General features: G+C 39.9%; 2 protein-coding genes across 2 annotated transcripts; both read right to left on the reverse strand.

Annotated features, from left to right (window-relative positions):
• Positions 1–324: 324 nt before the first annotated feature.
• Positions 325–2,258, reverse strand: LOC115589927 (uncharacterized). The gene is made up of 5 exons (XM_030431106.1): positions 2,147–2,258; positions 1,343–2,032; positions 1,078–1,203; positions 956–999; positions 325–842 (listed from the first exon to the last, which is right to left on the reverse strand). The coding sequence occupies exons 1-5, from the start codon at positions 2,202–2,204 to the stop codon at positions 723–725; spliced, it is 1,038 nt and encodes a 345-aa protein (XP_030286966.1). The 5' UTR covers positions 2,205–2,258; the 3' UTR covers positions 325–722.
• Positions 2,259–7,379: 5,121 nt separating this feature from the next.
• LOC115589926 (uncharacterized) lies at positions 7,380–12,554 on the reverse strand. The gene is made up of 5 exons (XM_030431104.1): positions 12,497–12,554; positions 11,656–12,342; positions 11,391–11,516; positions 11,265–11,308; positions 7,380–7,505 (listed from the first exon to the last, which is right to left on the reverse strand). The coding sequence occupies exons 1-5, from the start codon at positions 12,552–12,554 to the stop codon at positions 7,380–7,382; spliced, it is 1,041 nt and encodes a 346-aa protein (XP_030286964.1).
• Positions 12,555–14,824: the final 2,270 nt, after the last annotated feature.

The following is a 14,824-nucleotide window of genomic DNA, read 5'->3' on the forward strand; positions in this document are numbered from 1 at the left end:
TACTCATGTGCAATAGATGTTCGTCTCTTTTTGGAGTTAAAACAAGCTTTAAATTAGTGAAAGACTTCTGAGTGTAATCCAAAACAAACTTTAATCTGGTAAGATTTTAATTTTGCGGTAGAGCAGATGGCATACATGATGTTGGCAAAAAGATGGACAGTGATTTTTCAGCAATTTTCAGGCTTAATTTATTTACAGTAGCAGCAGGGGCCTCATGTTGGTCCTTACTGGATCCTTTACTAACCATCTTGGAACTTGGTTTGAAACCATCGAAGATATAATTAAAATATGTTCTGAACTAAGTGGAAAGGAGAATAATCAAGGTCACCAATAAACAGTGTATTTAATGAAATACCATCATCAACAGCATCACATTATCTTTTCCATATTACATGAATTTACACACGCCAGAAGAATTGCTGCCAGGGAGTGACCACAAATGTTCATGTATCATCTCAATATCCAATTAATATGATAGCTTGATAAAATAAGTACTGATGTAAGAGGATATCCGAAAGAGCATCCCTGATTTTGCTAATTTGAAGTTAATCTTCACATTCCATAAATCCAGACAACATGACATCCATTGACAACACTTTAAACTGTTCCTTCCTATGATATATCATTCCTAGAAATACTGTACTGCATCTTTTGACTGCAGACCACAAGGATGATACCAAATCCATTTTTACTGAAAGAGCAGAAATGAAACGGGACCAGTTCTAGTGCTTCACACTGGAGTACACACAATCATTGCTGGTGTTGTTCCTCTGTCTTCTTGTTCTGTTGGGCAGGTTGACACTTACAGCAGCATAATGGAGGTTGTCTGCGTCTCCATGACACTGGTGACAAAATGTGTAAAAGTGGATTAGGGTATCTATCAAATTATGAAAAATATCCAAATAACACTTTGTTGTTTTGATGGTAATTACTGGATCAGTAGGATAAATCTCACCTCTGCATTTGTTGTGGAGGGAGCTGATAATCTTGCCTGAGACTCTGTGAAACACAAATAAAGCTGTTTCATTCAAAACTTAAACATATAAAAAGCTGTCGGATATAGATTTTATCAGTTACCTGTAGACCCGTAACTGTTTCTCTTCTTCATCTTGAACACTGAGAGAGCCAGTAAAACTACCAGGATGGTGGTGAGTGTCAAAGCTCCACTCAAGAAATACACCAAGGCAGCAGAATGGCCTTTGTCTGCAGAGAGACAGACATCAGAAACAGAACCTTAGCATGTTTTCTGTTTCCATTTTAAATTGTATGGGGGAATAAGTGAGTAAGACTATTTACTATATAGTGAATATTCAACAAAATATTTTTCTAGAAGGTTTCTTACCTTCAAAGTCCAGCTTGGTCCCGTTTCCAAACAGTATGTGTCCACATGAGGCAACAGCACAGTAGTAGGTCCCAGTATGAGAAAGATTCAGGCTCTTCATTGGCAAGTTATAGACACAGGTGTGTGTTTGTGTGTTGTCTTTCCTCTCACACTGATCATTCCTGCCTCCATGGGTGTAAATGAGTCCTGGATGAGATTCTTGAGAGTGTTTGAACCAGTAAACACTGTGTTCTCCATCACAGGTCCCAGTGTGTACTGTACAGTTCAGAGTCACAGAGCCTCCTGGCTGGATGATCTCAGATGCTGACTGATGGACCCGAGCTGAACCCGTCACACTGACAGTAATACTTTCTGAAGTTTCTATCGTATCTATATAACAAAAGCAGCAGTAAGCAGCTGAGTCTGAAATACGCAGATCTGAGATTTTCAAGTGATTTTTACCATCCCCTGTATCCAGTGTGAAGCGTGGATTGTTTTTGAATTCGTTGTAAAAAGTGCCATTTTGATCAAAATAGTAGAATGTAGCAATGAGCTGTAATTTCTGTCCCAGAGGTTGTTTGTACCAGTAAAGCCTTGCAGGAACATCAGCTTTATAGAAACATGTCAGAGTCAAGTTGTCCCCAGTTTTTAATGATAATAAACCTCCATCTAGATGAACAGATGAGGACAACTTCAGGGCAGCTGTCTGAGCTGAAGTGAAATGAGAGACAAAGCAACATTACATTAGCATTACATCAGTCACATTAGTATGAGGAGGAACCATTTATCAAAAAATGAATACTTGAATCAACAAACTCAACTCACCCATTAACCCCAATAACAAACATATCAAGTGGTAGAAGACAAGCCTCAGAGATCTCATCGTGTTCAAATCCTTGTGTTGAATGACAGAATCTCAAGACCTTCTCCACCCTATAGAGAGAAGACTGTGTTTGATTGGCCAGCCTGAAATGACTCTGTATGAGCTTTGGAGGAAACATGGTCACATGTTCACTGCCACAAGTGTCACGTTGGTTAGAGTCGCTAGTCACAGATAAATGGCAAACATCTACCTGAAATTCGATTTAAAATCACTGAAAAACAATTGTACCTTCATCAAATATAAACACTTGCATCAATACACAATAAGAGCTCTGCTCCACGTTCAGCAATGGACCAGATGCCATAATGTCAAACAGAAATGAAGTATAGGATTTCGGGCAGATCATCAAGAGACCAACACTGCTTTCTGTGCTGTGTTGTACAAATGTTTTGTAACATCTCTCTCTCTCTCTCTCTCTCTCATCTCTACACATGAACATTCTGACTTTTGAAGGTTTTCTCTCTCTTGTTACAGTTTGACTGTGAACTATTCGAACTGTACCCTTAATCCTAAAATCAGATGCTGCAAAGAACTCTGCAGTATTTGAATGTTTTCGGATCTTTAGGTGCTTCTGTGTGAGAATGCTAACACCTTTACCGCCCACGAAAAACCACAATGGACACTTCACTGACAGATATTTAGTAAACATCAAGCTAGCATCCGCATGCTAGCATTGTCATTGTAAGCATGGTGTTTAGCAAGTGTCCTGTAAAGAAAATGCTCACCACCTTTGCAAATATCCAGTATGTAGTCAAGTAAGCCTCATTTAAAGTCTCATTGAGATCAATCAGATTAGCATTTGATAACATGACAATGAGATTGAAAAATCCATCTTTTTCAGAATCACTCTCAAACTTTGCCTACATAGTGTTGCTTTAGTTGTCCACCTTAATGCACTCAAACAATCACATCTTCACAACAGCAGGTGAGCCGTTGTCGAGGAAGCGTGTCATTAACGATATAGCCTATCAAAACTACTGAAATCAACATGGTACCGAATGACAATGCCAGAACCAGGTGCTCTCAAGTTTGAATGAAACAACGGCATAAGCAGGCCTACATTGAATAGGGGTTGGATCACAATCAGTACTTTCAGAGAACAATTCTCTCTCTGTTTCTCTGCAGAACACATGTGAATGATGAAGAAGGGAGTGCAGATTGTCTATAAGTTAAAAGATCGTTGATGGTGTCAACTTCCTGGATGGATAAAAACAGATGGCTGTTAAAAATGCTAAAATGGTTCACAGCAGCAGTCAATATGCCTTGGCTGTCCACTCAAGTAAAGGCTTGTATACTGTTCCTTTTTTTTTTTTTTTTGTCAGATTTTAAAGTGAAACTAGCTCCATTTCTTTAACCCAGCTTGAATTTTTCCTTTTTCTTTTCTTTACAACATGTTTTATAGATCAATCTGCTGTCAAATTAAATGCCTCAGTACTTAAGTGATAGTTTGGTTCTTCTGATGTGAGTTTGTATAAGGTACCTGTCTCTATACAGTGTGTTACCTGCAGTAGATGACCGTCAGCTCTCTCCCTGTGTGGAGAAGAGGGGCGCAGCATCGACAGGGAAGCAGAGCATCGTGCTGCTAAACAGCAGACGGCAAGACGTATTTTAGCCACCAAAAAGAAGGCACATCTAGAAAATATATATGCATTTCAGTGTACGCAATATTTTGAACATCATTTGTGCTTTACATTGCTGTCACACATCTGTATTTGATGGCACTACATTTCCTCAACTGTAAAACAACTGTATTCCTACTCTCAAGTGTAGCTGTCTCCGTCGTGGACTGTGTCACACGGCTGTCAGACAACAATGTAAAGTGTCAAAAATGTCCAAAATATAGTGTACACTTAAACAGATATCTATTTTTTAAAAGTTTTGTAACTTTTAAGTTAACTTTTAACTTGTGGTTACGATGAAGATGCCAGGAGACCCGATGTCTTAAGGTGAGGGTTGCGTTACACACACGTTACAAAGTAACACGTTACAGCAACGTAACTACTTTTTGGGGTAAAAAGTAGTGTAGAGCGTTACTACTGAAAATATGGTAACAATAGTCGCGGGCTGTCATTCCACACTGAGGCTTGTACTAGCAATAGCATGCAGAGAGCAGTCAGTCATCATGGCAGACGCGGCGGAGCAACCACAACCAGCGGTAACTTCTGAGGGATAGCGGTATTCCCATTATTTCTAACTGATTGAAAATAAGGGGAAGAATTTGAGTGTGAGGTGTACACTGTGCCCTGGCCAGAAACTTTTGGTCACTGCCGTGAACTCAACAGCCAACCTCGCCAAACATTTGAAAGCAAAACATGCTAACATGAAGCCAGTGCGGGCCCTGGGCATAGGCAGTATAGGCAAATAATAGGGGCGCCGTCATCCACGTGGATTAAAGAATATATTTTGTTTATCAGTGCTATTACTACTATTATTTCGAAATACCATATAAGCCCACAGCAATATAACGTCATGGCAAGGACTATTAAATGACGGAGAGACCTTTTTTCTGGATTCTGGCTCATTGCACTGTACCTGTCCTTTGTAAGGGGGGCGGGTCGAGAGGCGAGCTGCCTGAATCTGGCCGCACGGAGACCCCAAGACCAAGAGACAGATTTACTGATGCTGTAGCAGAACCACAAGGTCCAAAAGAATGAAACCATCCAGCGCCCAGTGAAGGAAAAGACGGAAAGAAGAGGAAGAAAAACGTGAAGAAGATACAGGTACAGTAACGTCAATGTGATGAAGTGAGTGAAATAAATAGTTTAATGATCGTTGTTGGAGCAGAGTGTTAGCTTGCTAGCTTACTTCAGATTGCAGCATCATTAATAATCAATAAATAGCTGAGGTGATGTGTGTTAATGTTACTCCACTTAAATTCATCAGGGACGTTTGGAAAGTTAACCTTAGGCCTGTTCAGTTGTTTATTACAGGTGTCTATCCTGCTTGTATGTTAGTTAAAATGCTATTAGTTTTCCATCCCCTTTGTAACAGGGTGGATGTAAGCCTTTGGTTTATTGTGTCACAGTTTATGTTTGTTAAAGTTTACATCAGTGTTAAATTCAGATTCAGATTCAGAATACTTTATTAATCCCCGGGGGGAAATTGTTTAAAGTGCAGTTAAAGTGTATTACTGTTAAGACTCCACACCTTAGCTTTCCCATGTCATTCATAGGCAAATCACCTATGAATGACACCAATCTGTTTATCTTTTTTTGTATTAAAATGTAACATGCAGTGGTCACATATACTTCTCTTCTCTCTTCAGATGCACTTTTAACATATTTCACCACCACCAGCCCAGTGACACAGCATCATCAAGTGCTCCTGTCCCTCTACCTCAGCACAGCAGAGTGACACAGCATCAGGACTAAAGAAAATCAAAAGAAGCTGGCTGATGTACTCGAACAGAAATGATAGCTTGCACTGCTTCTGCTGCTAAATGTTTTCTCCAAAAGAATACAGACTTAATAAGGAAGGACTAAAGGACTGGAACAATGCAAGCCACTTGCTGAAGGTTCATGAGGATAGCCGGGCACACAATACCCACATGGCAACATGGAAGGAGTTGAAGGTCATTTTGCAAAGTGGCTGACAATAGATAAGACAGAGATGGCACTTGCTGAGGCTGAGAGATAATATGTTTACACAATGCCTTATTTATATTGTATTTTTATCACTTGTTTCTTTCCTCAGTTTTTAATTGGTGTGATATTTTTGACTTAAAAGAAATAAAATCTTGAATACATACATGCAGTTTCTGTGTGAGTGTATGAAAATTGATTGTAAAATTGACTGTGATGCAAGGGGGGTGCCGTCTAAGATTTTGCCTAGGGCACCAAATTACTCAGGACTGGCACTGCATGAAGCTTGCAGCTCAAGACCCCCAGGGAAATGATATGACAAGTCCAAGTCCACATGAGCAGCTAAAATTTCATTTTCACCAGGTATCTAAACAAGGGTTGGACAAACTTGTCGCTTCGTTCATCGTCGAAGAAATGTTGCCCATCAATACAATCGAATCTCCCACTTTAATAAAGATACTTGGCTCTGTTTGTGGCGTTTTTTTAACAATAAAGAGCACAAAAGAAATACCTGTTATGTCCTCCATAGTAAAACTTAATGTAGGCCTATACACATTTAGGAAATGAGATGGGGTTCTGCCCAAAGTCGAGCACTATAAAAGTTCAAGTATGAGTAACCAGTAACGTAAAAAAGTTACTTTCCATAGAGGGTAACTAAGTAAAGTAAGGGATTACTTTTTTAAGAAGTAACGGGTAACGAGCAAACACTACTTTTTATAAGTAACTTCCTCAACACAGCTTAAGAGCCAACTTTTATTGACAGGCTTTGACCATGGAGAATAATAGCGAACAGTACAGTTTGTCAACCACTATCATTCTGAACAGTGGTCTATTTAACCTATCGCTTGATGTCAGTGTATACTTTAGAGTGACCTGGGTCAAACCGTATGCAATACTATAGATCCTTTTGGGTTGATGCACATGCATTCTGTATTGAGAAAGAATGAACAGTCTAACCTGAGTTTCAGCTTAATTATTGAGAAACAATTGCTGCATAACAGTCAGAAACGGGATTTGTTTACTTCAGTCTTATCAGAGACTACACTGAACTCAGAGGCAGGGAACAGAAGACGGTCACCAATTGAGAAGTAAAATTCCTTTACACTAACCCTCTTGGAACTTGGTTTGACCATCTGAAATGTATTTAAATATGATCTGAACCAGATGGAAATTAGATTAATCAAGACTCGTGGCAAGCAGAATATTTAATAAACATTATGATCAACAGGGACAAAAGTAGTGAACAGATCTACAGTGCAGCACAATGTTGCTTGTTCCATCAAGCAACATAAAAATGTCAGCCAGAACAAGCAGATATTGTAACATGAGTAGGTGTCCTGACAGCTATGGCTGAAGGAAAACGTGTTCTACAGGAAAGCAATGCATTGTGAGTTGGCCAATGAGACTGCATATTTTCTCCTCCATATTACATAAATATTCCAGAAATAAAAGTTGAACTGAAACGTACTTTTAAAGCAATAAAAACACGACAGTGAGACGTAGGTACTACGGTCAAATTGTCCTCATTAGGAGACTTTCCCATGCCATTCCTGTGTGCCAACACAGCCACACAGCAGTATTTGCTGAAACAGGTTCAGTTCTCGAGCTTCACACTGGAGTACACACATTCATTGTTGGTGTTGTTCTTCTGTCTTCTTGATCTGTTTGGCAGCTTGACACTTAAAGCAGCATAATGGAGGTTATCTGCGTCTCTGTGACCCTGGTGAGAAAATATGAAGAAGTGGATTAGGGTTCTGATCAAATTCTAAATTCTGTTGTGCAATTAAAAAAACAATATTGTGATGGTAATTAAGGAATCGATAGGACAGATTTCACCTCTGCATTTGTTGTGGAGAGAGCTGATAATCTTGCTTGAGACTCTGTGTAACACAGATAAAGCTGTTTCATTCAAAAATTATATACATAAAATAAAAGCTGTCAGATACAGTTAGTAATAGTTACCTGTAGACTCATAACTGTTTCTCTTCTTCATCTTGAAAACCAAGAGAGCCAGTAAAACTACCAGGATGGTGGTGAATGTCAAAGCTCCACTCAAGAAATACACCAAGAACAGGAGAGTCCACTTTGTCTGCAGAGAGACAGACATCAGAAACAGAACCTTAACATGTTTACTTTTTTTCAAATTAAGTTTTATCGGAGATTAGTATGACTATTTTACGAATGGGACAATCTTTTCCAGAAAGTTACTCACCTTGGACGTCCAGCTTGGTCCCGTCCCCAAACAGTATGTGTCCACATGAGGCAACAGCACAGTAGTAGGTCCCAGCATGAGAAAGATTCAGGCTCTTCATTGGCAAGTTGTAGACACAGGTGTGTGTTTGTGTGTTGTCTTTCCTCTCACACTGGATCCTTCATTTAACATCTTGAAAATTGGTTTGAAACCTTCTGAAAATAAATTCGATCTGAACCAGGTGGGAAGGATAATGATCAAGACCAGGAGAAAGCAGTACATTTAATAAAACATCATCATCAACAGCATCACATTTTCCTTTCCATATTACAGGAATAAGGTAAAAGTTGAATTTAAATGTACAAGTGAAGCAGTAATAACGCGACAGTGTGTGTGTGTGTATATATATATATATATATATTTTCTTAGACCTGCAAAATCACGGATCGGTATGTGTTTCTAATACATTACTGCCAACTGTTATTTCAATCACAAACATTAATTAATAAAAAAGCTTAAAAGACCCATGTTTTCCAGTGGAACTACTCACCATATTATCTCATGAATGACAGTGACAATGACCACGTACTAGGGGTGGGCGATACTGCAAATTTTGATATCGATCCGATACCAAGTAAATACAGGGCCAGTATTGCCGATATCGATACCAATACTGATACTTGAAAATTTCTGATCAATGAATGATTTTGTACTTTTGCCTTTAATTAGTTGATCATGATTATAATAACGATAAAACACAGGAAAAAGATTTTAGCCAAATAAGGAAATTATATTTAACATAATTAAATCTATAACCTGTCTGCATGTAGCCTAAATAGGAATACTAATGTTTCTTCAACAGATACACAAAAGGGTTATCATATTCTTGAGGTAGGCTATATATCTAAATATAAGTATATATTTTTGTGTTACAGTTACATTGAACCTGCGTGAGTGGAGTGAGAGAGGTGAAGAGGAGCGCTGTTCTTGAGGACTAAGAGAGACACTGCGCTACGCAAACGCTGTGAAGAAATACGTGTGATTTGCTGAATTTATAGGAGAGAAACTGAAACAAAAATATCGATCTCATCACGCTAGTATCGATCCGATACCAATACTCAACTTGGTATCGATACTATCGATATTTGGATCGATCTGCCCACCCCTACCACGTACTGTAATTCTCTCTCTCTGAGATGTATGCTTTCACGTCTTTTTATATATAAATTAAATTACTGTTGTTGTGATCAACTTTATGGATATGGACCACATAATGAAATGATAAATGTCACTGGCAAGTGATTTTAACAGTTATTGCATTATGAGGAGAAACTTTGTGAAATGGGTTTGGCAAATTTTAACTCACTAGTGCCATTTTGTAAATTCAGCTTTAAGTGCAACATTAAGAAGTTTCCTTCCTCTTAAAAAGTGTCAGTTTCTTTACAGCATCGCTGTAAAAGCCTTTGTCGCTGGAATCCCTTAAAAAAATGTTGCATCAGGAGAAACTGTATAAACGTTCTGAAACGCTGTCTACAACACATTCTCCACTATTCCTGCCTACTTGTTCATTCGTCAAATATTATACATGAAGAAAATGTTTGTGTATGAAACATGACGTTTTTTCCGAATGATGTAGGTGTAGGCCTCTATCTTCATATAGAGTTGGGCATGTCACGTTTGATGCTAGCCATTGTTTACGCTATTATTTTATTTATCTGTTTCGGTATGTAACAATGGTTAGGGTTGCTTATCATAGAGACCCCCACGACCCTCATGTTGTAACTCCAACCCTGATGATGCTTTCACCATGTCAGACAGAGCTCATGACCTAGCTATGCGGTTGAAAATTGCATTTTTCCGTCTGCTATGTGATGTACTTTCCGCTGAATGTTTTGAGAGATTGCAGGTTTTTCCACCCTAACATGCAAAATACTTTGCTGCGCTTGTTGCACGCGGGCCCGTTACCTTATCTCAGTACCCATCCCTACCGTAGACTGTATAACACAGCGGTTTGACGACAATCTAAAGCACTATAAACAATCACAATATAGCGTACACTTCAACAGATATCTATTTTTTCAACGTGTGCCTTCTTTTAGGTAGCTAAAATACATCTTGCTGTTGGTGCTGTTCAGCAGTATAACACTCTACTTACTTGTCGGTGTGGCGCCCTGCTTCTCCACGTCGGGGGAGAGCTGACTTCACCTGCTGGTAATACACTGACCAGGGATACATGCCTCATACAACCTAACATCAAAAGACCCACACTATCGTTTTAATTTCGCTGTACTACATCTATTAGACTTCCATTCAGTTTTGATCAGAGGAGGAACATCAATGCTCCATACTCATGTGCAATAGATGTTCGTCTCTTTTTGGAGTTAAAACAAGCTTTAAATTAGTGAAAGACTTCTGAGTGTAATCCAAAACAGACTTTAATCTGGTTAGATTTTAATTTTGCGGTAGAGCAGATGGCATACATGATGTTGGCAAAAAGATGGACAGTGCAATTTTCAGGCTTAATTTATTCACAGTAGCAGCAGGGGCCTCGTGTTGGTCCTTACTGGATCCTTTACTAACCATCTTGGAACTTGGTTTGAAACCATCGAAGATATAATTAAAATATGTTCTGAACTAAGTGGAAAGGAGAATAATCAAGGTCACCAATAAACAGTGTATTTAATGAAATACCATCATCAACAGCATCACTTTTTTCTTCGATATTACTTGAATTTACACAGCCAGAGGAAGTGCTGCCAGGGAGTGACCACACATGTTCATGTATCATCTCAATATCCAATTAATATGATAGCTTGATAAAATAAGTACTGATGTAAGAGGATATCCGAAAGAGCATCCCTGATTTTGCTAATTTGAAGTTAATCTTCACATTCCATAAATCCAGACAACATGACATCCAGTGACAACACTTTAAACTGTTCCTTCCTACGATATATCATTCCTAGGAATACTGTACTGCATCTTTTGACTGCAGACCACAAGGATGATATCAAATCCATTTTTACTGAAAGAGCAGAAATGAAACGGGACCAGTTCTAGTGCTTCACACTGGAGTACACACAATCATTGCTGGTGTTGTTCCTCTGTCTTCTTGTTCTGTTGGGCAGGTTGACACTTACAGCAGCATAATGGAGGTTGTCTGCCTCTCCATGACACTGGTGACAAAATGTGTAGAAGTGGATTAGGGTATCTATCAAATTATGAAAAATATCCAAATAACACTTGTTGTTTTGATGGTAATTACTGGATCAGTAGGATAAATCTCACCTCTGCATTTGTTGTGGAGGGAGCTGATAATCTTGCCTGAGACTCTGTGAAACACAAATAAAGCTGTTTCATTCAAAACTTAAACATATAAAATACAAGCTGTCAGATATAGATTTTATCAGTTACCTGTAGACCCATAACTGTTTCTCTTCTTCATCTTGAACACTGAGAGAGCCAGTAAAACTACCAGGATGGTGGTGAATGTCAAAGCTCCAGTCAAGAAATACACCAAGGCAGCAGAATGGCCTTTGTCTGCAGAGAGACAGACATCAGAAACAGAACCTTAGCAGGTTTTCTGTTTCCATTTTTAAGTTTTATGGGGGAATAAGTGAGTAAGACTATTTACTATATAGTGACTATTCAACAAATGGTTTTCTAGAAGGTTTCCTACCTTCAAAGTCCAGCTTGGTCCCATTTCCAAACAGTATGTGTCCACAGGAGGCAACAGCACAGTAGTAGGTCCCAGCATGAGAAAGATTCAGGCTCTTCATTGGCAAGTTGTAGACACAGGTGTGTGTTTGTGTGTTGTCTTTCCTCTCACACTGATCATTCCTGCCTCCATGGGTGTAAATGAGTCCTGGATGAGATTCTTGAGAGTGTTTGAACCAGTAAACACGGTGTTCTCCATCACAGGTCCCAGTGTGTACTGTACAGTTCAGAGTGACAGAGCCTCCTGGCTGGATGATCTCAAGAACTGACTGATGGACCCAAGCTGAACCCGTCACACTGACAGTACTACTTTCTAAAATTTCTAACGTGTTAATATAACAAATACAGTAGTAAGCCGCGGAATCTGAAATATGCAGATCCGAGATCTTTAAGTGATTTTTACCATCCCCTGTAACCAGTGTGAAGCGTGAATTGTTGTTGAATTCACCATGAAAAGTCCCATGTTTATCAAAATAGTTGAATGTAGTGATCAGCTGTAATTTCTGTCCCAGAGAGTGTTTGTACCAGTAAAGCCTTGCACCAACATCAGATTTATAGAAACATGTCAGAGTCAAGTTGTCCCCAGTTTTGACTGATAATAAACCTCCATCTGGATGAACAGAGGACAACTTCTGAGCAGCTGTCTGAGCTGAAGCGACATGAGAGACAAAGCAAACACCCAGTTACTTCTTTGTGGAAGAGTTCAGAATAATCATTACATCAGACACGAGACTCCTGCTCATCAGTATGAGGAGTAACCACACGTTAAAAAATGAATACTTGAATCAACAAACTCAACTCACCCATTATCCCCAAGAACAAACATGTCAGATTGAAGCAGAAAAGCCTCAGAGATGTCATCGTGTTCGAATCCTTGTGGTGAATGACAGAATCTCAAGACCTTCTCCACTCTATAGAGAGAAGACTGTGTTTGATTGGCCAGCCTGAAATGACTCTGTATGAGCTTTGTAGGAAACATGGTCACGTGTTCACTGCCACAAGTGTCACGTTGGTTAGAGTCGCAAGTCACAGATAAATAGCAAACATCAACCTGAAATTGGATTTAAAATCACTGAAAAAATATTTTTATCAAATATAAACACTTGCATCAATACACAATAAGAGCTCTGCTCCATGTTCAGCAATGGACCAGATGCCATAATGTCAAACAGAAATGAAGTATAGGATTTCGGGCAGATCAGACAGAAGATAAGAGACCAACACTGCTTTCTGTGCTGTGTTGTATAAATGTTTTGTAACATCTTTCTCTCTCTCTCTCTCTCTCTCTCTCTCTCTCTCTCTCTCTCTCTCTCTCTCTCTCTCATCTCTACACATGAGAACATTTTGACTTTTAAAGGTTTTCTCTTTCTTGTTACAGTTTGACTGTGAGCTATTTGAACTGTACCCTTGATCCTAAAATCAGATGCTGCTAAGAACTCTGCAGTATTTGAATGTTTTCGGATCTTTAGGTGCTTCTGTGTGAGAATTCTAACACCTTTACCGCCCACAAAAAAACACAATTGACACTTCACTGACAGATATTTAGTAAACATCAAGCTAACATCTGCATGCTAGTGTGGCAAGTGGAGGGTAATAAGGTGTCACCGACAACGCCACCTGGGGAGTTTCGCCCCAGGAAATAGTTAATTGTGGAAAAGGAATAATTGATTACCTTTATTACAGGTCGCACAGTCCGAAATTACCACAGGCGAGAGACGTTTTTAGAAAAATCTAAACAGTTTTATTTAACAGTTAATTAATAAGACAGACATCATTGGCTGACTCACTTGCTGCTAGGCTGTGGCCAAATGAAGGGGTGAACAGGGCTGAGGTTACCTTGGTGCCCGAAATCAAATCAAGGGAGGGAGAATTAACAAAAGCACCCGTGACACTGCACACACACACATTCGTGAAGAAAAGGGTCCACCACCAGGGATTAGGTCACCGTCAGGGGCCCACAGCACCTGTCCACAAACAAAAAGAATATAACCAAGCCTCACAGTCCTAGCACAGCCACTTTAACACACACACTAACACACACACACACACACACACAATACATTAATTGAATAACAATACATTAATTGAATAACAGGGAAATAAACAAAGACCCAAATCAAGAAAAAGGTTATTAAACCATGTTAACTAAATTAATAGAGAGGAGTCTCATTCCCAAAACACAATACAAATCTTAATTATATTAATTAATTAATGAAGTTCCCAGGGGCAGCAATCTAAGCCCCGGTGCCAGCTCCGCTACAAGCCTCTGAGGTCAATTGACCTACGACGCAGCTCCGAAGAGCCGAGGAGACACAAAACACAGTTGCAGTATAACCAAAACAGCAGTAGGTCCAGGAGGTGATGGCTTCGGTGTTTTTGGACCTCACCGGCACAGCGTCGTGGAGAGTCAGAATAAATATGCTAAGGCAACACACAAAATAGCAATCAGCTGGAGGCGGAACAACAGAATGGAAAGCGAGGAGCAGACAACGCCGCCTTACCACGTGGAGAACACAACGACGACCCAGCCCCACAGCACCAGCAGTCTGCCACACTGCAGCGGAGACAACTGTGTCACATTTACACAATCGACAAGTGAGTGGGGAGAAGAGGCAGCGGTGCACTTTACTGCGCCTTACCTGTGCGCTGCAGAGATAATGTGCGTCTGCAGAGATAACGTGCATCTGCAGAGATAACGTGCATCTGTGGTGAAGATGCCAAGGACGCTCCAACGCCAGCAGAGCCACACCACCTGAGCTTCGCCACGCTGACATCCACTCCGCCACCACTGAGGACGAGCAGAACGGCAAAAGGAGAGGGCGCGCCAGGTGAAACCACCTGCTATATAGAGGAGTGACCGCCCATCAATCAGTGCACCAGAGAGACACAGCGCCCCGCTGTGAGGAGGGGTGAGGGTGCTCAGGCTACACTAGCATTGTCATTGTAAGCATGGTGTTTAGCAAGTGTCCTGTAAAGAAAATGCTCACCACCTTATTTTTTTGTGTTAGCCTGCTAACATTTGCAAATATCCGATATGTAGTCAATTAAGCCTCATTTAAAGTCTTATTGAGATCAATCAGATTAGCATTTGATGACATGACAATGAGATCCATCTTTTTCAGAATTGCTCT

Source organism: Sparus aurata, chromosome 10 (assembly GCF_900880675.1).
Source record: "Sparus aurata chromosome 10, fSpaAur1.1, whole genome shotgun sequence".
NCBI classification, from domain to species: Eukaryota; Metazoa; Chordata; class Actinopteri; order Spariformes; family Sparidae; genus Sparus; species Sparus aurata.

Excerpts from the sequence above, each read along its gene's own strand:
- LOC115589927 (XM_030431106.1), bottom strand. The coding sequence starts at position 2,204 with ATGAGATCTCTGAGGCTTGTCTTCTACCACTTGATATGTTTGTTATTG. Across the intron at positions 2,033-2,146 it reads TTTGTTATTGGGGTTAATGG|CTCAGACAGCTGCCCTGAAG; the intron begins GTGAGTTGAGTT and ends ATTTCACTTCAG. Across the intron at positions 1,204-1,342 it reads GACCAAGCTGGACTTTGAAG|ACAAAGGCCATTCTGCTGCC; the intron begins GTAAGAAACCTT and ends GTCTCTCTGCAG.
- LOC115589926 (XM_030431104.1), bottom strand. The coding sequence starts at position 12,554 with ATGACATCTCTGAGGCTTTTCTGCTTCAATCTGACATGTTTGTTCTTG. Across the intron at positions 12,343-12,496 it reads TTTGTTCTTGGGGATAATGG|CTCAGACAGCTGCTCAGAAG; the intron begins GTGAGTTGAGTT and ends ATGTCGCTTCAG. Across the intron at positions 7,506-11,264 it reads CCTCCACAACAAATGCAGAG|GGTCACAGAGACGCAGATAA; the intron begins GTGAGATTTATC and ends TTTTCTCACCAG.